General features: G+C 40.9%; 1 protein-coding gene across 3 annotated transcripts in view; it reads right to left on the bottom strand.

The window, feature by feature from the left end:
- NCK2 (NCK adaptor protein 2) overlaps positions 1-26772 on the bottom strand; it is an 83824-nt gene that overhangs the window by 28152 nt on the left and 28900 nt on the right. For 2 of the 3 annotated variants that reach the window (XM_048493893.1, XM_048493895.1), the window contains exons 2-3: positions 25499-25569; positions 2742-2983 (exon numbers count right to left, since the gene is read on the bottom strand). In XM_048493893.1, coding sequence (XP_048349850.1) covers positions 2742-2967 — 226 coding nt within the window. In that variant the 5' untranslated portion in view covers positions 2968-2983; positions 25499-25569. The remainder of the gene's footprint in view (positions 1-2741; positions 2984-25498; positions 25570-26772) is intronic. The other variant, XM_048493894.1, reaches the window with a different exon arrangement.

The raw sequence follows: 26772 nt of genomic DNA, 5'->3' as shown, positions 1-26772 counted from the left end.
CCCCTGTATAAGTATTGGCATAATAAGGCTCTTACATGTAACAGCTGCCAGGTTCCTGTCATTCTGCTCGAGTTGCACTTTCTAAGTTTCCCAGGGCAGACCAACACAAAATATTTTACTAAATGGTACTCATTCAAGCCTTGAAATTACAGAAGCTTGGATCGCTTTTGGCTACCCTGTTCACATGTTTTTAAAAAGGCGGTGGGGGAACCCAAAAGAACTCCTAAACACAACTGCTGATAACAGGCAAAGTAAAAAAAAATGACCCATCCAGTTTCTCTGCCTGACCATTATAACATCATGCTTTAGCACACTTAACAGCGTAGGCTTCCATGCAAACGACTGATCTTTTTATGCTGAATCCACACTATTAGAACATAAAAAAAACTGGTATGGCATTTGCTTGAGTCTCCAATACAGGTTTATCAACTGATTGGGCATGGGGCAATACAGGCCTAACAGTGCTGTAAATGGCCCCTGGCCATCCTACAAATGAGAATTAACTGTATATCATTTAAATATGCTTTGCTTGAATCATATTCCATTATATCAATTATACTTATTAGTGTGGCCATCCGCATCATTTTGTTAATGCCCTCAGAAATAGACAGCCTTATTAACGTTCAAGATCAAGTCAGGACCTACACAGTTTGGCATCACACGATTGCTCTGATCCTGCACGAGAGACTGGTCCACAGAAGCAGACAAGACTGCACGAGAGACTGGCCCACTTTGACAGACAAAGGTAGATTCCGCATGGGCCAAAAAAAGTGGTGTGAAAACAGTGTAAAAGGGTTCACACAGTTTTCACAACGCTGTTTTTGGCCCATGCAGACATTCGAATGTGCATCTTTATTGGGAAGCCTATCCAACTAACTGGCTGAATACACATTCTGACAACAATATCCATTCTTCAGGTATTCAGTTGGTAAGGGAGACCAGCATGGAGCATAAAAGTTAAAACAAAACATCCCTGAGTTGGAAAAGGCACACAACATGGTTATTAAATCTCGCCGTTAATCAGCAAAATCAGCTGGCTTCATCGAAACAACGGGAGGGGAGTTTCAACTTCCAAAAACTCAAGACGTCTACTAAAGTACTTTAGAAGAAGAGTCAGATTTATATCCCCCCCTCTCTCCTGTAAGGAGACACAAAGGGACTTAAAAACTCCTTTTCCTCCCCCCTCAAAAAAACACCCTGTGAGGTAGGTGGGGCTGAGAGTTCCAAAGAACTGTGACTAGCCCAAGGTCACCCAGCTGGCATGTGTTGGAGTGTACAAGCTAATCTAGTTTACCAGATAAGCCTCCACAGCTCAAGTGGTAGAGCGGGGAATCAAACCTGGTTCTCCAGATTAGAGTGCACCTGCTCTTAACCACTGGCTCTCACTCCCTTTGTGTTTTGTTGTTGGTGAAAAGTGCCAACAAGTTACAGAAAACTTAAGGCTACCTGATGGGGTTGTCAAGGCAAGAAGCAGAGGTGGTTAGCCATTGCCTGCCTCCGTGTAGAAACCCTGAACTTGCTTGGAGGTCTCCCATGCAAGTCCAAACCATGGCAGACCCTGCTTAGCTTTAGAGATGAAGCAAGATCAAACTAGACTTTTTAAAAAGCATAATAGAGTCCATATTCTAAAAACAGGGACCATGCTGACAAGTTTACATAATTACGGAGTAGGTGAACAATTCTCACATAAGAATGTGATTATATATACTCAAGTGATTATATGAATATACCCATCTCACAGAGATGCATATTCACTTGGTCATGTGGACAAATAAAGGCATCCTTCATTAGTAAGTGCATGAACTTAAGAAGGAGCAAACATAGAAAAACAAACATGAAAGAAGGAGCACAAAACCCCAGTTATAATATTGAGGTATAGTTGAAATATAACTATTTTCTACTGCCAGAGTGGGGAAAAAATAACCAAAGAGAAACTTTTCTGAACTGTGTAAACTTCTGTATTTCTTGATCATCCCCATTAGCTGAGTTGATTCCATTTACAAACCAAACCCACAGCATACTAAGTGTTTCACAAGGAACGGTTCCTCATTCTGCAGGGGGCTTTTGGGGGGGGGCAATAAATGAAAAACTTCAAAAGTGTTGTAATAATTATGCCACAGGACTGGGAAATCGCAGATGCCATAAACTAGAAACAGAAGCCAGCAAGTTTCACCACAATAAGGAAGTCATAGGCATGAAGTTTCAGATGATACTAGCAAATTAACCAAGGAAGGAAAGGGAAACCCAGGACCACTAGCAATATGACCTTGAGGGAAACCACCTTCCTGGGGTGGTCTCACTGCAAATTAAACAAAACAGGAAAAAACCAGAACACAGAGTATTTAGAAAATACAACTCATGCCCCAGTACAAAATTAACCACAGGAATGGCTCTTCAGAGCACAGTCATGATTACTGACCTATACAACAATGGACAAATTCTCATTTTTTCACAGTTTATACTTTTTCCACTTGCAAGGACTTAAACCTCCCTCCCCACTAAAACCTCCATAAGCAATTATTTAAAAAGGAAAAGTAGAGGACACTTTTCTCAAGTTCTTATACTTGCCATTGAAAACTTTAAGGAAAAACACTCCTCATGAACTCATCTACTGAAAAAAAAGGACTTTACTGAATTAATGGTCATTCACTTTTTTGAAACCCCACAAAATGCACGTCCCATAAATATTTTCAAAAAGGTGTTTTTCAGAAAACAACCTCGAGTTTCCAAGAATGACTTACCCAATGTGTCTTTCAGATTTTTAACCAAAGAGCCCTTCTTCAAGCTGTTCTTTCGTTCAACATAATTTGATGGCACGTATCCTGTTTTGTTGGCTGCGTTTCTTACCCTCCACCATGTTTTGGAATCATCTAGCAGCCACAGGCGTTCATTCTTCTTTATGTCGAGTTCTTGGTCCTGTTGTGCAGTGTAATCCCACTTTGCTATAACAATAACTTCTTCTGTCATCTTTCATGGAGTCTCTCTGTCATAAAACAAATACGTTGGTTAAAACACTGTGCATGCTCCTCCGCAACGGTTCTAACATAAAACCTCTTAAAACGGTGGTGTTTGACTGTGTTAATGTGTTCCAGTATGTTATATTTCTGCTCAGCTTTAATTTCATTTGTTTTGTTGAAATAAATTTTGACTAGTGAGGAAAAGCAGGACAGAAATACAGTAAATAAATTGATGCGTATTCACAAGCATACCCATTTCAGTTAAACCAAACTGCTTTCTAAAGATATCTAGATTAGGTTTTGTTTTTTTTTTAAATGGCAGCATATCATTTATATGTTGTGTGGGATTATGGCACCACCTACACATTTAATATTCTGTCACCTTTGAAGAATTCTTCATGAAAAAGATTGTTTCGATTAAAGAGGCACAAATCTTGCACAGAAAAAAGTCTTGCATTGTCAACATTTCCAGGCACTTCATTTGGGAATGTTTCTTTTTCTTTTTTACTACTCAGTTCGCATGTAAAGACTAGCATATCACAGACAGCATATCTTATTTTGTACGCTACTTTCCAGCTGCATGCATTTTAGCTTATTGAGTGAGTCAGTTTATATTTGTGGGACTTTGGTGCTTAATTATTCTAGACTACTGCCACGGGGTCTATCATTGCCCCTATAATATTAGGGTACAGAGGAGCAATGGTAATATAATTTTAGAATAAAAGGGTTCCATTTTTTATGAGTGACAGACACAGAGAGGAAACAAGCTGTGACTGGAACCAAGACAATGCCTGACAACTAGAAGATCAACATTAAAACTAGCATGTAAAATGGCGTAGGTGTTTTCTCTGCACTTACACTTGAAGATAAAATATTTATTTATTTATGGGATTTATACTCTGCCTTATGCAAAGGTCTCAGGGCAGCATACAAGATTAAAAACAACTATGAAAACAACAGTAACAACATCAGCATATACAACAACCATAAACCATTCCTTAATATTTGCCAGAGTTCTACATCTCACCTTTCCTGTTCACTTTTATCACCACCTTCACTTAACCTTCTCTGTCATGCTTCAGTAAATTCTGTCATAATATGCTGTTTATTTTTCTCTTAAAGCCAGGGTGGTGTAGTGGTTAAGAGCAGATGGATTCTAATCTGGAGAACCGGGTTTGATTCCCACTCTTCCACCTGAGTGGCAGAGGCTTATCTGGTGAACCAGATGTGTTTCTGCACTCCTACTGGGTGATCTTGGGCTAGCCCCAGTTCTCTGGGAACTCTCCCAGCCCACCTACCTCACAAGGTGCCTGTTGTGGGGAGAGGAAGGGAAAGGAGCTTGTAAGCTGCCTTGAGTCTCCCTACAGAAGAGAAAGATAGGGTATAAATTCATCCTCCTCTTCCTCCTTCATAATGGTGGTGGAAGGTATCAAGTCAAGCTGACTTACGACAACTCCATAGCGTTTTCAAGTCAAGAGATGTTCAGAGGTGGTTTGCCATTACCTGCCCCCTAAAGTGATATGGTATTTTTTGAGTTCTCCCATGCAAGTTCTAACAGGTCTAACCCTGCTTCGCTTCTGAGGTCTGATGAAACTGGGCTAGTTTCGACCATATAGTTCAGGTTAACAATACAACACACAGAATTAAAAGGCAACAATCGACCCAAAAGGTCATGGAACACTTATTTTCTTTAGTATGCAGGAAACATAACAGGCAACACTAATCAACATGCAAGGATTCTTATCTCATGAGAACTCTAAAATCATGCATGCAGACTCTCTTGACTATCTCTACACATCCGGTTTACATCTCATAGCGTGTACGCTTATAAAAATCTATCACATAATTCAATTTACAACAAATATAATTGCAACTGTAATGGTAAAAATTGCAATGGAATGTTTAAGAGTTGAAGAACGAGGTTATGCAATCTTCTGTAATTTTTTTACTAGCAAAATTCATCTAAGTTCAGGGAACAAGTACATGCTGTTTGGCATGCCTCTCCTTTTTGAAGGGAAAGGGGGAAAATAATACAATTATAAAATAAGATGTTACACTGAAATACAATGCAAACATATAAAACCGGAACACATGATGTTACCACAAATGACTTTATGGACTCTAATTTATTGGTGCTGCTTAAGAAGCAAGAGGTGAAGGAAACGACTTTTAATAAGAGAAGTGAAGGCCAACGAAAAAAAAGTTCCCATGGGGGGGAGGCTCCAGGGTGGAAAAACCATAAATAATATTTGTTATTTTATTAATAATTACATTATTACATTCATTACATTAAGCATTTTCAATGTTGCAAAGTTTAACTCACAATCTAAATATGCTTTCTACATATTATGACTGGATTAGACTGATTAACAAAGTTGTTTTCTATTTTAAATGTTTTCTTCACCTCTCAGGGAAAAAAAGATGCATGTGCTAAGACCGCATAGGGTGCAGCGGTGTGGTATTGGGAGTACTGGGAGTATTCACAGTTTTGCGTGTTGAAAACTGAGGCATTCATGCTTCTAAACTCCATAAATATACCAAATATTACTATTTTATATGCTAACATAGATTATGCATTTATGCTATTTAAGCAGTATGATCAGTTTAGATTTGAGAAGAAATTATTGCATGTACTTCAGTTTTTTACCCAAATTTCCCTTCACTCACCCAGAATTCTCCCCACTGAACTCAAGATTTCTCTAAGTTTTAGACCTCTACTGCCAACACAACCTGAAGAAGAAAGTACTCTTCAATAACAAAGCGCCGAAACAGTAAAAACGGGAAATAATTGGCAAATAAAATGGCAGATTAATAAAATAATTTCAGGATTAGTGCAAAGCAGCTAGTCACTGGACTATAAAAGTGGCAGATCAAAAATATATACAATCCTGCATGTGCTATCATAGGCAGACACTGATCCAACAGAAAACAATTTCAAAGCATCAGTAGAGTATCTTTTTTTACTTGGTGCAACGAACTCAAAAGTAGTGAAGAAATTCTTAGGTGGGATGGATGTACAATATCATCATCATCATCATCATCATCATCATCATCATGTGGGGGAAAGATATGTTTCTGGCCAAGATGCAAAGCCTACATCTGTAATGCACAATAGTTTAAGATGACATGAAAGAAGACTTTGGCAAGTTTACTTTGGTTAATTCACCCTTGCCGTAAAAAGATCTCAGGCTGCACCCAAGGATCCAGGATAAAAATAACCATGGCTGCTTTTCCTTTAAAAATAAAGGCAGCAAAAGGCTATTTGAACCTGCTTTGAGCCTGAGCTGAAATACACGGATTCATTGCAAGAGGCAGAGCAAAGGGGGAAAAAGTGAAGTAATCCTTTAAAAAGTGAAATTGGAGATTAAGGTTTGGTGGCATAATAGGTATAATTTCTAGCCTGATTTTTTGTTTTTTTGGAGATTGTATAGTTTTATCCGTATTTGTTTAGTTAAACAAAAATACACAACCAACAAAAGCGTCTGCACAGAAAAGGACTGTATTGTGGAACAGGGATAAACAGCTGTACTCCATTTATTATAGTTTTAAAATGCTTCCCCATGAGTGTTGCATACGGGCAAAGCACAGTTTCTAAATAAAAATAACACACTGTAATCACAAAATAGACAACTGCAGGTCAATAACATGTTTAGCCACAGGGAGACTACAGTTATGTCTGATCTGGATGTCCTTATACTGTTAATGCACATTTAAATTATTTTGAGCACAGACAGCCAATATTAACAACTACTGTATCAGCATAAAGTTTTGTCCGATTATTACTAGTCAGGGCAACCAGAGGCAAGAACGCAACACTTTCCTTTCTCCTTTCTCACTTAAATGGGAAAGAAGCCTTAATAATTTAGCGGCAACGTAACATTCCGAATTATAACTAAGGGTTTAAAAACAATGACTTCAGCAGTTTTGAAAGAGTCTCACACATCCAGTGGGGCAGAAACAAATACCTAACTCCGTTATAGATATACAAAAGTTATATGTGTAATATGTTAGATTGCAATGTGGACATTTTATTAGCTTGATTGATAAAAGGAAATTCAGAAGGAAGATTTTTTATTCTATCACAGTTAAAAATTGAAGTTACAAGATTATGACTTCTCTTATTCCATAATTTATTTCGGTATGACACCACTGCAAAATTAAAACTATCATCCAAATTTTGCAATATGGCATAGTCAGATAAATCATAGCAAATATCATACCTTATTTACATTCTCTCTGAAATACAGGTGCCGATTTTTTAAAGGTTTCTGATATAACCCACACCTGTTCTTCTATCTAATGTGCAATTCATCTGATAAAAAGATACAAAATACAGCAACTACAAAAAATGTATACATCCTCTGCGCTATCTGAACTGCTTACAGGAAACCACAACTTCGTTTGCTTTTTGAGGCAATAGAATACGTATGTAGTTTCCTTGCAGCACAAAAGCAGTCTGGCGCATATGCTCCTATAGCATGGATGCTATCTCTGCACATAGTGCCAAAAGCTTCACTGAAAATGCATTCACAAGTGCAACTGAGCCTTGAGCCTGCCATTAAGCATGTGAACTGTGATTACTTGTACCCTGTCAGAAAAGTGACCATAATGAAAGGAAAATCTAAAAGGACTTCTTTGTTATTTGTGTCAAATATACATTGTCTGCAATGCACTATTATTGATGTCAACTTTGAAATAAGTTTATTGATGCCAACTTCAACCAGTATCTTCTCTTCTGTCAGTATCTTCTCTTCTATCGTTATCACCATTTAGCAGTAGAATTTCTGTAAAATCTGAACACAGCACATTTTTGTTTTATTTTTGTTAAAAAGGATAATGTTTGATTTAACAGGGAAATCCTAAGGCAGCTATCCCTGCAGCTCTCATTTTATCCCTTCCAGCACTGAGAAACTGTATTTTTTCTAGCTGTGAAGTCAAATAGTACAGCTTACCTAATCTTCCTCTGTCTTAAGGTGGGTTTTTTTTTTTCTGTATTAAAATACAGCTCTATGTGCTGCTGCAGAACAGGGATTCCTCAGGGCAGCAATGGCGCCATGAGTATATAACACTTACCAGTCATAGGGGTCAAGCTAAGTACTAAACTACAAGGCTATTAAGGAAGAGGAACTTATGACTGACCACATTAGACCTGTCAAGTCACCATAGCTGAAAAAGTACACTCAGAAATATCAGTCAAAAACAACAACATTAACCCCTTCAACACTGTTCAGGCTCTTTATATCCCCTTCATGTTCTCAATATAGTTTTTTATCTTCTACAGAAACAATGAAATGTTATAAAATCTACAGGTAGAAGTGGGGGGAAATGCTGGTTTCTAGTCTTCATTATTATGTTGAGCACTATCTGGTCTGTGAGGTTAAAATATGAATACACATAAGTACACTAATCCCTCTGGTAGTAGCATTCCAGTCAAACTGGAAGTTTAAAGCGCTAAAACTAAAAACACAAAGGAAAATTCTTTAAATTAAGCATCCCTTAATTCAGGTTGTTAAATCATTGAAAATATATCTGTGCAATGAAGCTATATTCTAGAGTCCTCCAAGCTGCTAACAGAGTTCTGAATTATCCGTTATATTTGTATAATTTCACCTTCCTTCAGCTTCTGAGGCTGGCATAACACAGAATACTCAGATTTCATCCTAGTAATCACCATGAAATAGGAAGAGAGGAACTTACTGAGGCCACTGGATGATAAAAAACAAGTTCTGAACCTAATTTTCCAATACGTACATGCAACACTCTAAGCCACTGCACCACTGAGACGCTGATTCTGCCTCAACAGGAACACACTGTGTTGCAACCATTTTAATAAAGTAGCTGTTTTCCATTATAGCACTGTATTGTATTCTCCTGGACTATGTACAGTTTTAATTTGTGCTTAAAGGAAGTAAAGGCAAGACAGTCTTTTCCTATCAAGGATGTGTCAGATAAGCTACGGTTTCTCAGCACGATACTCCTAACAAAAAATTATCTAAATAAGTGATCTTCCAACTTCCTCGGCTTGTTCATTTTGAAGGATGGGATTCAAAAACTCTTTAGATTTTTTTTCTTACTTTGGAAATTACAGTTTCTTATTCAGTGTTGCACTGCTGTCACACAACAAAGCATCTCAAAAGGGAGAAGGAAAGATAAATAAGGACACCTTTTATATCCTACTTACCTCTGCATTCAGGGGAGGTTTTTAAATACTCCAGATAAAAATTATTATGAAACTGTTAAGTAAAAGCAAAACAGGGCAGGCTTAAAACATAGCCAACTATTATGAAACCTTGCTCCTCTAGGATTCAGGAAATGTGAAAATGTTCCAAAGAAAAGGAATTCTATACTTTGTTGACCTCAAGATAACCAGTCAATTGCCTTTTTTTCTTCCGCACAATTCCAGAAAAGTGTATGCTCCTTTTGTGTGTTTTATTCATGAAAATAATTAATTTTTCCACAGATATACAAACTGGGAAGCTGATGACTTGCTATCACCTTGAAGATACTGTTCCTGAAGAGAACAACTGGACAAAAAAGGTATAACAGCTGCAAGAAAACACAACCCTTTATTCTAAAGGCCCTAAATATTCTAGAATCTCACAAAGAAAGAAAAAAGACACACATTTTTAATTTATTAATGTGTATCCCATTCTTCTCCCAAAAACCCAGAAAAGCATAAATGTGGGGTAAGCAATTCCATTGCATTCTCAGAGCAACCTCATAAGAACATAAGAACAAGCCAGCTGGATCAGACCAAAGTCCATCTAGTCCAGCTCTCTGCTACTCGCAGTGGCCCACCAGGTGCCTTGGGGAGCTCACATGTAGGATGTGAACGCAATGGCCTTCTACGGCTGTTGCTCCCAATCACCTGGTCTGTTGAGGCATTTGCAATCTCTCAAGATTGGTAGCCATAAATCGACTTCTCCTCCATATATCTGTCCAAGCCCCTTTTAAAGCTATCCAGGTTAGTGGCCATCACCACCTTCTGTGGCAGCATATTCCAAACACCAATCACACGTTGCGTGAAGAAGTGTTTCCTTTTATTAGTTCTAATTCTTCCCCCCAGCATTTTCAATGGATGCCCCCTGGTTCTAGTATTGTGAGAAAGAGAGAAAAATTTCTCTCTGTCAACATTTTCTACCCCATGCATAATTTTGTAGACTTCAATCATATCCCCCCTCAGCCGTCTCCTCTCCAAACTAAAGAGTCCCAGACGCTGCAGCCTCTCCTCATAGGGAAGGTGCTCCAGTCCCTCAATCATCCTTGTTGCCCTTCCTCTGCACTTTTCTCTATCTCCTCAATATCCTTTTTTTTTGAGATGCGGCGACCAGAACTGGACACAGTACTCCAAGTGCGGTCGCACCACTGCTTTATATAAGGGCATGACAATTTTTGCAGTTTTATTATCAATTCCTTTTCTAATGATCCCCAGCATAGAGTTTGCCTTTTTTTACAGCTGCCATGCATTGAGTTGACATTCCCATGGAACTATCAACCCACCTCCTACTAGTACTGGGAAGAGGTCTCAATTCAGACTCACCATGACAAGTAGATGTAGGACTAGGGCTCATCTGAGGGTATGTGCTCACATGCAGACTTAAGAGCCTCTCTTCAGAGTAGGCTGTGTGTGAAAAAAATATATCACCAGTTGGAGAGGAAGATGGTATATGTGTCTTTTCCTACACCAAATCAGCATCTTCCATCTTGACTGGAGTGCCAAACGCTCGCAGCTTAATGTAGAGGGATTCTTAATTTTTTGTCATACCGAGCAATCTTCTCATTTTTCTATCTGATACCTCAGTCTCCTAAAAAAAACTTCACGTGCCATTATTGCTTCAATCCCCATTAGCCAAGGAAATACCCAACAGAAGACCAGTGAGCTTTACAACTTTATGCAGTTATATATCACTTCCCTTGTTCTGTTCGAAAGAGGACAGGATCTATCAACTAAGACGCCGAAATCCCTTTCCTGGTCTGTGACTGATAGCACTGACCCCTGTAGTGTGTATGTGAAGTTTGGATTTTTTGCCCCTATGTGCATCACTTTACATTTTGCTACATTGAACTGCATTTGCCATTTCTGAGCCCACTCACCTAATTTATCAAGGTCCGCTTGGAGCTCTTCGCAATCCTTTGTGGTTCTCACCACCCTACATAATTTGGTATCATCTGCAAACTTGGCCACCACGCTACCCACCCCTACTTCCGGAGTCATTTACTTGAATAGGTTAAAGTAGCAGACCTGGGCATTGCTATAAACCCAGCCGAGGGCGTAATCGACTTTCCGCGCCAGCAGATGACCCTGACCCAGCCCTCCTGCCTTGCTGCTTAGGAGCACAGGCGTTTTGCCTAGGGACGAGTACCTCTTACTTGTCCCGAGCATCATTTTAGGGCTCGCGATGGGGAGGCGCCAAAACGTCCGTACTGACAAGCTGATTCAGTTAGGCCTTAGCAAGCCCAGCACCGGGCGAGGCGAGACTGTTGCCGGAGTGCCTGTTGTAGCCCCGCCCACTCTGTACGGTGGCCTGGAGTGTCCACGGGGACGGGGAGAAATCCCACTGTGCTCCCAGGAGCAGGACTGGAGCGCTCCACCTCCCCTCCCTCTGCACCCAGTGTGCTTATTCTCCCTTACTCACAAGCAGCACCGAGCAGAAGACTGGCTCCAATAGAGCACAGGAGGGGAAGCTGGGCTGGATCCCAGCTTAGCAACAGAGACTGATGATGATGCTGGCATTTTGTTTAATGAAGCTTCAGATGGGGAGTTGATTTGTAGAGATTTATATGCTTAAAGAATTTCCCCTTGCACTGGCTTGGAGCTGTTTCTCAGGCCAGCCTACCTCCCAGGGTTGGTGTAAGGACAAAGAGTAGGAAGAGAGTTGGTGGGGAGAGAGCCATAGCGTAATGTGTTTTTTGCTGGGGGTGGGGGGTGATCTGTGAGAGATATCGCTTACATTTGTTTGTGAAATCTTCTGATGGGGGTGATTTCTGAGATATTTACATGGCTTAAAGTTAATTTCCCCCTTGCACTAGCTTGGGCTGTTTCTCAGGCCTACCTCAGCTGTTTTCTCAGGCTAACCTACCTCCCGCAGGGTAAGTGTAAGGACAAAATTAGGAAAGAGAGTTGAGGTGAGGAGAGAGAGCCATGTATGTTTTGCTGGAGGTGGGGGGTGTTTTGTGCAGTCAGTGCAAAAAAAAATCATTGTTTGGTCATGGTAGGGAAGGGTGGCCCCGCCCATACGGGAGGAGAGCGTAAAATTCAGGTTTTGTCCGGAGACCGGTTTGCATAGATACGCACTCTGCTGCAGGGTGACGCTGAAAGCCCGCAGAAGCCGGTTGCCTTGGCTGCGGCTGCAGGGCTTCAAAACCACCTCGCCCTGGCTAGCAGGGGGAGGCGAGAGCCTTTGAAAGCCCAGCAGAAACTGGTTGCCAGCAACGCTGCGGCTTCTCTGCGGGGCTTTCTGCTTACCTAGCCCTGGCTTGCTGGGGAGTGAGCCTTTAACCGCGAAGCGGTTACCTTGGCTGCCGGCTTCTGCGGAGCTTTCAAACCTCGCCCACAATGGCTTGCTGGGGAGGCGAGAGCTCCGCGAAAGCGCCCACGCGAAGCGGTTTGCCTTGGCTGCGGCTTCTGCAGCAGGACTTTCAAAAGCGCTTCGCACTGCTGGAAGCAGGCGAGGTTAATCTTTAAGCCCGCGCAGAAGCGGGTTGCCTTGGCTGCCCGGCTTCCTGGCGGGCTTTCATCACCTCGCCCTAGCGTTTTAATGACCTCCCACAATATTTTCTGTGTTTCTTGTATCATTTATGGAAAAAAATAATTGCCCACCCTGGGTTAAAGAGCACTTCAGAATTTAATCTCACGGATCCTTGGGGGGACACCACTCCCTATCTCTCCATTGTGAGAACTTCCCATTTACACCCACTCTTTGTTTCCTGTTTCTCAACCAGTTTTTTTGGCAATCCATAGGAGGACTTCCCCTCTTATTCCTTCATTTGCTGAGTTTTTCTCAACAGTCTCTGGTGAGGGAACACAGTCAAAAAGCCTTTTGGAAATCCCAGTAGACAATATGCACCCGGTTCTGCCCTGTCCACATGCCTGTTTACTGCACCTCAAAAGAACTCTAGTAGGTTTGTAAAGACCCAGGATTTGCCTCTGCAAAAGCCATGCTGACTCTTTCTTAGCAGCGGAGTCTTGCTTTTCTACATGTTTTTATACTTTTTTATCTTTTAATGATAGATTCTACTGAATTTACCAGGAACAGATGTCAAACTGACTGGCCTGTAATTTCCGGGTCCCCCCTGAATCCTTTCTTAAAAGATTGGAGTGACCTGATTGGCCATCTTCCAGTCTTGCTTCAGGGATGGAACCTGATTTCAGGGATAAGTTGCATATTAAAGTGAAGAAGATCAGCAATTTCATGCTTGGAGACTCTTTAAAGAACTCTTGGGTGAATGCAATCTGGGCCAGGGGATTTGGTAACATTTAGTTTATCAATGGCTGCCAGAACTTCTTCCTTGTCTACCACTATCTTCGCTAGTTCCTCGGATTCGCCTCCTAAGAAGCTTGGTTCAGGTGCAGGAATGTTCCTCACCTCCTCTTGGGTGAAGACAGATGCAAAGAATTCATTCAGCTTCTCTGCAATCTCCCTGCCATCTTTTAGCACACCCTTTGTTCCTTTGTCATCTAACGGGCCTACCGCTTCCCTTGCTGGCTTCCTGCTTTTGATGTACTTGAAGAACTGTTAGGAAAGTCAAGTGTGTTTGTTTATATATTAGGTTTATACCCTATCCTTTCCTGTTAAAAAACAAGTTCAGGGCAAACAATATTCACAAACTGCATCCTCAGCAAAGGCTTACAATATAAAATGCATATATTGCATCTGTTTATATCAATAAAATCCAGTTAATTTAAAATGACCCTATGGTGCCATTGTAATTAACATATAATAACTATCTCGGTAGAAACAGCCAAAAAGGAGAGATCTGACCAAAGCAAAGCTGGTAGGAAAAAAATTGAAAAAGGCGGGGAAAGTGAAAAGGTAAAAAGTAGGAAGACCAGCAATAATGTAACCATCGCTACTTCAAACCTAGAGCTGGTAGAACATCTCCATCTTACAAATCCTGTGGAATTGAATTAAGTCCCATATGGCCTGAGTATCAATTGACAGAGTTTCACCAAGCTGGAGCTGAAGCAAAAAAACACCTCTGACTGACTGGTTCAGGACAGCAGGATACCCCTAAGGCCAGGGACTATTAGCAGATGACTTCCAGCAGAGCACAGTGCCCTCTGGAATTATAGTGGGAGATATGGTCCCTCAGGTATGATGGTCCCTGACCATTTAGGGCTTCAAAGGTTAGCATCAAAATCTTGAACTTGAAAGAATGTTGAAAGAATGTGACTGGGCCTGTGATCTGTCTGAATGAAGTAACATTCTAATACTTTTTGTTATCAATTACGGCAGTGTTATTAAAAAAAATAACAGAATGTTGCAATACACACTGAACAGAAGAATGGAAGAACAGAACTTGAATGAAGTTTTCTCCAATTCTACTGAAACAATCTAACCCCTATAACACACTAACTCTCCACATCTGCTTTCCTACAAAAAAAATTACACCCACTTGCCCAATTATATGCCTGGTTTATCACACTACATTGGGGTCCTCGAAATTTTTGAGCCTGCATGCACATTTGGATTTCAAACACAGAATAGGAACAAAATCACTGCCACAAAATGGCTGCCAGAGGAGCCAGAGCCAACCACAAAATGATTGCCATGGCTTAACTTCACTAATGCAGTATAAGTCCATGCTCTGTGGTGTCAGATGCTGCCAAAGCAACATTTTTAAAAATCTGCACAGCCAATAAAATCTCCAAGAGTCAATAAGAAGCCTTGCTGGGCAAAAGTCCTACCTGGCCTCACCCACTTCTCAAAAGCACTTGGAAGGCACTAGAAAGGATACCAGCATCCAACAAGGCATTCACGGACACCACACTGGGGACCCCTGATCCATGTACTGAAAACCACCCACAAGATTCCCACCAATGTTATTTTTCAGAACTATACTCTCCCTACTTTTAAACATTTTTGGTTTCATCCTACTAGAAATGCTAAGAAGCACAACAACAAAAAATTTATAACCAAGTTACTTTCAGTAACAAAAGAATCAGCTCATCTTGGGTATAAAACATACACCTAAATGTTCGAAATACCTTTGTCCAAAAAAATGAACTGAAATTTAAAGAAAAGATGAACAATAGGAAAAATCTCTTGCCGCAAGCAAATCTCTCAGAGGCAGCAGAACTCAGACACTGTTTCTGTGTAAAAATATCCCAACCTGCTCTGACCTTTAAGAGTAGAAAAGGCTAAGGATGACAACTGCTGTTGAAAGGGGATGGCAGCACACTCAGTAGGCCTAGAAAGCCTCGTATTAGCAGAGGATGGTTTCACACAGCCCCCCAATGGACTATAAAGGAGGCATGAACATAGGAAAAAAAGATGGAAATGTAGTTTGAAGAACAGTAATGAACACCTGTGACTTCAGAAAATAACTAATCGTTTGAAAATGTATTTGCAATATAGTCAGCTACAGAATCAATGCCAGTATTCAAAGGGTGACATTTCGCTGTTGCTGGAAATTAAACTGGTCAAACGTGGATCATCTAAGAACCCTATCTGTCTCCAATATTCACAAACTGCAGGCTCAGCAAAGCAGCACAGCAGAACCAAGAGATAAATAATTTTTCGAACTCAAGGCTGCTTGCTTCCAGTCACACCTAGCCCATCTATCACCTCCGGCTAGGTTACAAAAACAAAACCGTGGTCCTGCAGGTGGCTGGTCAAGAGCAGTCTGAAGATACCAACTACTAAATCATATGAAGATGTTTGCCTTCCACTCTTTTATGCGGAGGGTGGATGCAGAGTTCAGTCTCAGAAAGGCTTAGGGATGTGTTTATTCATCCATCCTGACATCTCAAGGCTAGCCTCAGCTAAAGGAACGTTGGATTAAAGCATCTGTATAGCAGGCAGGAGCTGGAACACTCCTTGGCCCAGTATTAGACTATAGAAAGAAGACAACTGATTACTGGGAGGGAGAATCTATTAACATTTTTCTGACTTTGTCTCCACAAACCCGAATGTCACAATCCACACCAACTTACTTTATATGATGAGCCTTCAAGACATACTACGACTACTTCTGCATTTGCGCAGCATCATTACCTACAGTTAACATAGGCTGGTGGGGGCAACTTTCTGCCTACACCAACTCTCATCTGCTCTTGCAGTGGGAAAAAACTGGAAGAGGAGAAGGCACAGATGCAGCAACGTCAGTCCCAATCACCATGTACGCAATATTCTAGGACAGGGTCCAAATGGCTCTTTGGGTGGTAAAGGTTGCCGACCCCTGTTCTAGGACCTCCTCCATAGAAATTAGGGAAATTCCTAGAACTGGGGGTCGGGGGGAGGAATAATCCAGGAGTAACACTGCTGCATCAGCAATGGTCCTTTTTCAAAGCTCTATCCTCCAAAAAGTTCCCAGCAACTGTTCATGCATTTGGAACTTAAGAATTTCAACATATAATAAAACTTTAAAAAAATTAAGGAGTTAAAATTACTAAATGATTCAATTAAAAATACATAACCATGGAAGAAGAGCCAGTAACTGCTACTGGGGGTATGCCAGATAAAACAAACAAACAAAATCTTTATTAAAGATTAAAATCACAGGTTAAAATCACTGATATAGATTAATCTTCCTATGGAGGGAATCCCGAAGTTTTGGTGCCATAGCTTAGAACCCTTTCTTGGGTTGCCTTTGGTCCCAGGTCTTCAAAGGTCAATACCAGCACCTTGACTTAAGCCTGGAAGCAAACTGAAAGCCACTACAGATGGACCAATAGGAGTGATATGGTCCCTACAACCAACTTCAGTCAACCCTCTGGTCACAGCATCTGTATGAACTGTAGCTTCCGGAAAGCACACTGTTACCAGAGCATGCACTACAGTGGCAAGATCTTCACTGCCTAAGAAGGGCCATGAATGGGTCTCCATCCGAAGCTGGTGAAAGACATCCCCGGCCACTGCGGCCACTTTTTTAGCCAATGGGAGGCCCAGTTTCAGGAGCACACCCATACTACCCACCTGTTCCTTTAGAAGGAGTGCAACTGCATCCAGAAAAAGGGATGTCCCATTTTGTGGGTTAGACCTTCCTCCCACCAGTAGCCAATCCACTTTGTCAGGATTAAGTTTCAGCTTTAGCCCTCATAAATTCCAAAACTAAATCCAGGCACTTGTTCAGTTTCCACAGTGTGCCTGGAATCTGCTTGTAGTGTGAGATAGAGCTGAGTGTCATCTGCATATTGGTGGCAACTCAGGCCAAATTTCTGGATGACCTTCCCCAGTGGTTCCCCCAGCAGATGTTGAAAACCATGGGGGGCAAGATGAAAAGTTGGAGAAACCCACAGACCAAAGTCAAAGGGGCAGAGCACAGATCCCCCAGTGTCACACTCTGAAACCCACCCTTAAGGTAGGATTAGAATCACTACCGGCAGTGTCTCTAAATCCTGATTGCAAATAGGATCCAGACGGATACTATGACTGATGGCATCAATGCTGTTGATGCCCGGGAGAATTAACAGGGTCACACTCTCTGGGTCCATTTCCCAGCACATATTATCCTCCAAGGCCATTTCAGTCCTATAACCACGTTGAAAACAGACTAGAATGGAACTAAGCAAACCACAGACTCGACAAGGTTGGGATTTAGCAGGTTACTTTTCCCCTAGTGTTGAACCCTTTTCCCTCTTACTGTCTGCATCCCAATATGAAGCAATTTTAGAATGGAGACAGTATTTTTAAAAATCAAAATCCACCCTAACCAAAGACAACAGGAATCTCCCTAAACTGTGAAAGAAAGAGTCAAGCTCAACCATTATCTGTAACATCTAAACATGTGTCTGTTTGTGGGTTTTCTGGGCTGTATGACCATTGTCTGGTGGTTTTAGACCACAGCCATTCAGCCTGGAAAACCCACAACAGTCAGTTGATTCTGGCCATGAAAGCCTTCAACAACACATCCAAACATCTGTTAAAACAAAACGTGCTGCAATCAAGAATTCTCCGTATCAGGCAAGGAGGACGACAAAGGCAGCAACAAATTCTCTCCTACGGTGAGTGGGAAGAAAGAAATTCCATGACACCCAGTTACCTGTATGTAGAGCTGTTCTTTGTTCTGTTAGTTCATTTCTATCCTGCCTTTCTGTCTAATAGGGACCCAAGGTAGCTTATAGCATTCTCCTCATCTCCATTTAATTCTCACCACTCTATGTAGTAAGTTGGGCTGAGAGTGGGTGTCTGGCCCAGATAACCTGGTCAGCTTCCACAGTAGAGTGGGGATATCAACCCAGTTCCTCGTCCAACACTCCAATCACTACCCCACACTGGTCCTCCTCACATAATTCATTTATATTGTCTAAGTCACTACCAGTATCAAACTTCTGAGAGAGTGATGTGACGCAGTCTGTTCTGTTGATGTCTCTCTCACTTCGCTATAGTTACTCGTTCCTCTGTGGGCATGCAAAGAATATAAGAAAGCAGAACAATCTTGAAGGACTACTGCCTTCATTTGCACACATTTCCAAACATCTGGGATCCGAAAATTTCCTGGAATCACCTCATATGACTCATTATTTCTTCTTTCTGTTCTGAATTTTTCCTCACTACACAAAGGGAGAGGTCTGACTGTGACAACTCAAATCATTAGAAGTATGTGCATGAAACGTTACACACCACAAGTTCTTTTACCCTGCCATTTTTTTCTAGCACTAGCTGAGAATACTCAGTAAAAACAACCACATCTGGTCTATCTTCCCAAGTTCAGAATGTACAGAAGTTCATCAAACTTGAGTCCTAAGATACAGATATTTTAACTGAATAAAAATAGGAATTTACATTGAACTTCTCTCATGAACTGATTTCTAGATACACCACAATTCTAACAAATTGGAACACCATTATTTCCAATTGTATCAATAACAGATATATAAGCATGAATATATAAGTGTGTAAAATGTAGCATAAAGGACATGTGTTTACACATGCTTCTAAATGAGTTATAAACAATTAAGGACATAAGATGAGCCCTGCTGGTCCATTTCTAGTCCTTCATCCTGTCTCACACAGAGACCAACCAGTTCCTCTGGAGGCCCAACAACAAGACACAGAGGCAGAGGCCTTCCTCTAATGTTGCCTCCTTGCTCTGGTTGACTGCCTTTGGAGGTTTCCTTCAGCCCCCATGGCTGGTAGCCATTGATAAGACTTGCCCTCCATGAATCTGACTAATCCCATTTTAAAATTATCTGTGCCTGCAGACATCACTGAATCCTCAGCAGTGAATTCTATTATTTCCTTCTGTCTGTCCTGAATCTACTGAATCAGCTTCACTGGGTGCCCTTGAGCTCTAGTATTTTGGGAGAGGGAGAAAAAGTTCTCTTGTCAACTCCCTGCACCCCATGCACAATTTTATAAACCATTATCTCCCCTTTCATCATCTCCTCCCAGACTTTTCAGGTCTTTCCTCATGGGGAACATGTTCCAACCTTCCAACCATTTTGACTGCCCCCTTCTGTACTTTTCCTAGCTTTAGTATGGCCTTTTTGAGATATGGTAACCAGAACAATACTCAGTATTCCAAATGAGGCCTCACCATAGATCTACAAAGAGGCATTATAATATTGGCTTTTATTTTCAGTTCCTTGCCTTATACTCCCTAACAGGGTTTGCCTTTTTCACAGCTGCAGCACGCTGGGTTGATACTTTCACTAACTTATCTATAACGACCCACATGACCCAAAGGTTGTTGTTGTTTTTTCCCTCTCTGTCTCAGCCAGCTCAGACTCCATTAGCCTGTTCTAGAAATTGGGATTTTTTGTTGTTGCAATGTGCAGAGTTGGGTTTGATTCCTCACACTTCCACATGAGTGGTGGACTTTCATCTGGTGAACTAGATTTGTTTCCTTCCTCCTGCACATGAAACCTGCTGGCTGACCTTAGGCTAGACACAGTTCTCTCTGAACTCTCTCAGCCTTCCCTACCTCATAGGGTGTCTGTTGTGGAAAGAGAAAGGGAAGCAGTTTGTAAGCCGCTTTGAGACTCATTACAGGAGAGAAAGGTGGGCTATAAATGCAAACTCTTCTTTTTTCATGCCTAATTATTTACTTATATTTCTTTTGCCAGAGCCTGTTGTCTGAGATTTGAATTGTCATTGAGGACCAGGCACTCTAGTTCCCCCATCTTAGCCCAGATATTTATACCCTTAGCATACAGATACTTATAATGCATTTCCTTCTCAAAAAGAAAAACTGGCATGTGTTGGCCATACCAGTCATATGCAGTTTATGAAAATCTCAGCTTCCAGTCAGACTCTCTTTTCATGATTGGGATACTTATTTCCAGCAGCCAACATCATCATACACATGCTGCAGAAAAGTTTTTTTTAAATCACAGTAAATCTCTATTATCCAACAAAGATTAAATGAAAAATCACTATCAGAGCTTAAGAGAACATAGGGCTGTTTTTGCCTCCAAACCATTTAAAGCTGTATCTTTAAAATCCACTAAATTCTGACCATATGAATTATCTTAAATAAATATCACCTCAGTAACCAGTGTGGAAATTCTACTTTGTCAGCTGACAGTACATTATACTTTCTATGCATGTAACTCCCTTAATGCAGTATTTAAAAAAGATCTCACATACTTCAGTAACCTAGATATTATCTATTTTATGTGGAATATACCAAGGCATGATATTTACAGCAAACATTAACTCTAGCACATTTTAAGCCCTGGTGTCACTTCAGCTTACAAATTGTGTGACAAACTCAGATAAATTGTATGTTAAGACACAAAAAATATAGTTTGGGAGATAGAACTATCCAAGGAATAAGATGCTTGTCATATATTCTGAACTGCTAAAAATCAGTGACGGCAGTGATGGATGACAAGTATCTGCACTACTAATTATCACTGTATGCCAAATTAAAAATATCACACTTCCTAAAAGTAATGTTATTACCAGCAAGAATTCAAGAGATATGAACAGACATAATTTTTCCTCTCTTTTTTTCAGATGCTTTCTGAGAAACCATGTGTTTCATCAAGTGGTGACCACAGTAGAATCACCATTTTATCAAAATGAACTTCCTTTAAATAAACAGAAAGCTGTCTAAACCATCTGTGCTTCATTCATAGCTGGTAGCTATAGACCAACATTGGCACTGGACCAGAGCTCAGAACATTCTGCATCCCTTCTGCAAGAAAATTCCTGCTGATTCCCTTTTACAAGCAACTTGCACATCTCATTCCAAGGAGAAATGCACAGAAACAGCCCCCATCAAATTCTTCCCACTTCTCTATTTTTGGGAAATCTTTGGTACCCAGAGAGGAGAAAATAAAACCTTGGATACTTATTGTGAGGGTTCCTTCTGCTCTGAGGTTAAGAGGGCATCTTGGAATGATGATTCCTACCAATAGTTCAGGGAGGCAGGATCAATTTCTACAACTTCCTGTCTCCTGAGTGGGAGCCACCCTGGCTCAGTTTGGCTCAGTTTGGCTATTTCACTAGCTAATGAATCCAAGGACAAGAAAGAACAAAATACATTAAACAACCACTGGAACAGGTAAGTCACTTTTAGAGGCAAAATAATTGCTAACCAGAAGAGAAATATGAGCAGAGTTAAGGAAGAGTTGCAGCAAGTGTCTTTCCCCTGCAACTTAATCATGTAGGTTTGATCAAACTCAAGAGTTGCTTTCTGCAAATACTCTTTCTCTCTCTCTCTTTCTTCCTTCTCTTTTTGGAGGTGGGACAAGATGCACTTCTAACCTCAGATCAGAAGGAACCCTCACAGCAAGTATCCAAGATTCCATTCTCATGCTGAGGAGGGCAGCTTGGCATTTCTAACAGCATTGTGCTAAATGATGGGTGGGAATTAACTGTTTTCCACATGTTGCAGCACTCTATGACTGAAGGTGGCATCGGTCAAGGAGAAGGAGTTAAGTCTGAAGTGTCTAATGAAGGCCTCCTTGCATATTTCCTCCACTGAGGCTTGATGATCAAAGGCTGTGGTAGCGGCTGTGCCTCTCACAGAGTGGGTCATGATCCCTGCTGGCACTGGAATGTTGTCATATATACCTTATAGGCTTAGCATATGTACTTTTGAATGATGTCACTTAGACCAGATATCTTCCCTTTATTCAGGGCAGTCTCGGCAAGGGAGGAAAGGAGAGTCTATATTTCTGATGGTCTCTATGTGAAAGGTAGATTTTGAAGGCCCTCAAACACAATGCTCCCAGTTCCAACACTTTTCCAGCAGAAGTCACTGCTGTAAGTACCAGGATTTTCATGCACAGCTACTTACAGGAAACCTTCCTTATGGGTTCAATAGGTTTACTGAAAGGCAGAGGAGGAGGAAGAAGAGGAAGAGAAATAGGAGGGAGAGAAAGAAGAGTTTAGATTTATATCTGCCTTTCTCTCTGTAAGAAGATTCAAGGTGGCTTACAAACGCCTTTCCCTTCCTCTCCCCACAACAGACACCTTGTGATGTAGGTGGGACTGAGAGACTTCTGAACAAACTGTGACTAACCCAATGCCACCCGGCAGTAATGTAGGAGTGGGGATATAAAATCTAGTCTACCAGATAAGAGTCCGTTACTTATGCGGAGTAGTGGGAAATGAAACCTGGTTTTCCACTGCTCTTAACCACTATACCAAATTGGCAATGGGACCACTTTGAAAGTCATCATCAGAAGGCAGCTTGGCTATACTGGGTTCTGGGCTCTGTATGCAGTCTCCATGAGGTGAATCTCTAAACCAGGGGAGGGTTGATCTGCATGACCCCACTGAGGAAGTGGACAATATAGGCAAGTCTGGGTAAAGGGATGCCAGCTCCAAATGGTAAGATCACGGTAACAGGTGCTACCTGGTAACCAAGGGTAGACACTTTTAGCTTTCGATAAATATGCTCGTGAAGAAAGGCCAACAGATGGCCTAAGCTTGGGTTAAGGGGACTGAACACTTGGTACCGGAACCATCTCAGGAAGGCTTTCCATGTTGTACTTCCATGTGGTACCTTGCGGAGGTTTTCCTGGAGGCCATGATCATCTCTAATCTTGTAAGTTCTGATCCTGATAACTATTTCGTAATTGGACGGTAGTAGCATTTATATGGTCCCAAATGTTTTACAGCCAGTACCACGGAGAAGCCAGAGCATCACAGTACTTTCAGCATTAGTCAAGGATCTAGGAAACCTAGGCTGAAATCTCCACTGGCCATGACCCTGGGCCAGCTGCTCAGTCTAGCCTTGCCTAGTTTCCTTGCAGGGCTGCTGTGAGGATACAGTGGAAGAGCAGAGAAAACCATGTACACTGTTCTGAGCTCAACAGAGGAAGGACAGGCTAAAAATGTAATAAATATAATAACAGACTGTCTCAAGCATCAACCCTTTGAGGACAGCATAATTAACATTAACTGCTGAAATACTTATGTGCTGTTCTCCTTTTGTTAGTTGCAACAGTGGCAGGGAAATGAACAACACTATTATTTGTTTTTTAAAAAATCAAGTCTAACTAAAGGAAGCTTCACTGCAGGTACACATATAATTATTTTCTAAAAATATTTACAATGCAAAGAAAACTGGATTACTTAAAATTACATTAGAGTAATTGCTTTATTCCTTTTAATAATGGCAGTGTAATAAATCAACATATTATTCCATTGACTGGAATTATGTGGCATAATGAAGATAAATGACTAGCCTACAAGAGACACTTACTGCTATTCTCATTAGCAGAGCCCAAAATCAATGGACATGAAACCAAATACTGCTAGATGAGAAGTCAACAACATGATGAGCTCAGTAATTTTACATATATTATAGGACACCAGTCCTCAGGTTCAAGTAAGTACAATTAAAATGGAAAAACAAAAGATGTCATTAATTAATTTAAATTTTAATATATGTTCCACATCTCCAGTGATCCACAAACACATGGATTCTGGCTGCTTCCTGTATTCCTCCTTACTGGAGAAGGGAAAAATATAATTCCCTTCTTCAAGTAGGAAGGATTATTTTAACTCTTCCCTCTCCCTACTGCAGCCCCCTGACTGGCAGGGTCCCAGGACCCTGGGAATAAACATCACTGGTGTTAGGAATTTCATCCAGTTACCCCTATGGCTTTCATATCAGCTTCTTCAGGGAAATCTGTAAAACTGTATACCTAAAGCAGCTCCTACAGCAGTAATCACACTTCTCACAGCAACAGAACTTCAAACAAACTACTGTTTTGTATTTCTTACATCACCATGAGACCTTTAAAACTTGAGCAAACCTCTCCTGGAGAGAGGTAGCCAGTGGAGAGAAGAGAAAGCCAAAGATTGGGGGGGGGGGGAGAGGGGGAGATTGCAGCATTCCTCATTAATAAACTGCTGCCTTGTATATCATAATAGCCAGCTGAAGTATGCAAATAGAGGACTCTTCCAAACACTGTAATTAAAGGGGTTAAAGAGCACTTTGGTAGATAAACTATGTAATAATCCTGCTTTGAAAGTTAGAAAATAGTACATAAGATATTGTCACTCCTATGCCATTTACCCAGGGGTAAATGGAGGAATAGAACTCTGCTTAAGCAATGCGTTTCTCTCATTTCTCTTATTACTACTGCCTCCTGAAGTTCCAAACAAGTATTGAGAAAGTTGGAGACTACTGGAAACAGAATGAAATGTAGCACAGACAGGAGACATCAGCAGAAATAATCCAATTCTCTGCCACTTCTTGCATGAGAAGAAACGTCCTTCCTAAAATAGACAACACACTGGGGCGTTGTCAATAAGGTATACTGAAAAAAGAAACTGACTGAGAAACCTAAGAGCAAGGTAACAAGCTACGGTAACATTTATCATTTATATGTGCGTTTTAAAGATATACAAAGCAACAGAAACATCTATTCTGAGTTTATTGCGTGCTGCGATCGTTAATGTTATTAACATTCATGCTGCAATTTTAGCTCTTACAAGTATACAAAAAGTTACAGGAGAGACATAACTAGAGGCAAATTGCAATTATACCAATAAGAATCATTAAAAGGTCAAGGTAGCCCCTGTGCAAGTACTGGTCATTACTGACCCACGAGCTGAAGTCACAACATTTACAAGGTGGACTATGTTTATAGGGTGGCCTCAGTGGTGGGATTCAGCAGGTTTGCACCACTTCAGAAGAACTGGTTGTTAACATGGTGCTTGTAAACAACCAATTGTTAAATTATTTGAATCCCACCACTGGAACTGGTTGTTAAATTATTTTAATCCCACCACTGGGTGGTCTGCCACTGCCTTCTCCAATCGTCTATCCTTTAACCCCAGCAAACTCATTTTACCAACCTCAAAAGGATGGAAGGCTGAATCAACCCTGATCCAGCTACCTGAAACTAACTCCTAGGAATCATTAGCGAACAATAATAATCCCCAACTAAAAGGATCTGAGTGTTTTACCTTTGGCACACAATTCAGGATCCAGACACTGAAAGCAAGGACTTTTCAATAAGTTATACTTGCAAAAGACCCTGAAACAAAACACAAAGACATTTCAATTAACATTTAAAATCTGACAGGCTTGCTTTTTAAAATTAAGCTAGTTGAATTGCATTTGTGGGCAGAGATTTTTGGTCTACTTAACAATTGTCACCAGTGAACATTATTACGTGGACAAATTGCTAAAAGTAAACAGAATTTTACCCCTTAAAACAAAAACAAAAAATGGTTTGTTATTTTTATTGTTGATGTCAGTAGGTTCTGTAAAATGTACTGGAATTTTTAACGTCAAGCAATTCATGCACTTTTTTGGTCATCAAGTCACATCTGACTTATGAAAACCCTCTGGTGGGGTTTTCAAGGCAAGAGCTGTTCAGAGGCAGTTTGCCTTTGCTGTCCTCCACATTACAACCTGGGTATTCCTTGGAGGTCTCCCATCCTGCTTAGTTCCTAAGATCTGACTAGATCAGGCTAGCTTGGCCGATCTAGGTCAGAGCATTTCATGAATTAGATAGAGGTTTTTAGAAGCAATTAATCTTATTCTTTCACCAAGGATCTCAGGGCTGCATACTGCATTCTCCCTTGCACACCAAGCCTGTGAGATAATTTTGCCAGTCACTCTACCTCAGCCTAAGGTAACATTGACTTCATGGCTAAACAGGAATTTTAACTGGGTTCTCCCAAGTCCGAGTCTAAGCACCACACCACACCTACCCTCTTAAAATTAAAAACAGCATCAAGCAGGGCTATTGCTAATCACGAGCCGCACTTGCTTTAGATGTTTCTTTCAAGTCTCATCTAAAATTAGAGCAATACAACCTTTTGATGTTGCGACACAATGCTCATTTCCCCTTCCCTCCCACATCTGATGAACTGCAGGAGAAGAAAGCATGAAATGCTTGTTCTCCTTCCCTATCTCCACAAGATGCCTAACCATTCACACTGTTAAAATCCATTAACTACTGATAAGCAGTTCTGTGCTTCCTAAATGCCTTGATTCCCAGGGTATTGTGGAACACAAGCAATACTGAAACCTTGCTGAAGTCAAATAGATATGGGATCAGTACACCGATGGAAGTCCTACACATACTGTTTCCGTGGATAAGTGGTTGAATATAAATGTAAAACATAATAAAAGATCCAACCACAGGAAACCAAAATATGAGAAAAAGATACCCAAGTTTCTTTTGGGAATGAGACGTTTATTTCATTCAAAGATCTGACTTATGGCAACC

This window comes from Sphaerodactylus townsendi, linkage group LG04 (genome assembly GCF_021028975.2).
Source record: "Sphaerodactylus townsendi isolate TG3544 linkage group LG04, MPM_Stown_v2.3, whole genome shotgun sequence".
Taxonomy (NCBI): domain Eukaryota; kingdom Metazoa; phylum Chordata; class Lepidosauria; order Squamata; family Sphaerodactylidae; genus Sphaerodactylus; species Sphaerodactylus townsendi.
This window is presented reverse-complemented; position numbering and strand designations above follow the sequence as displayed.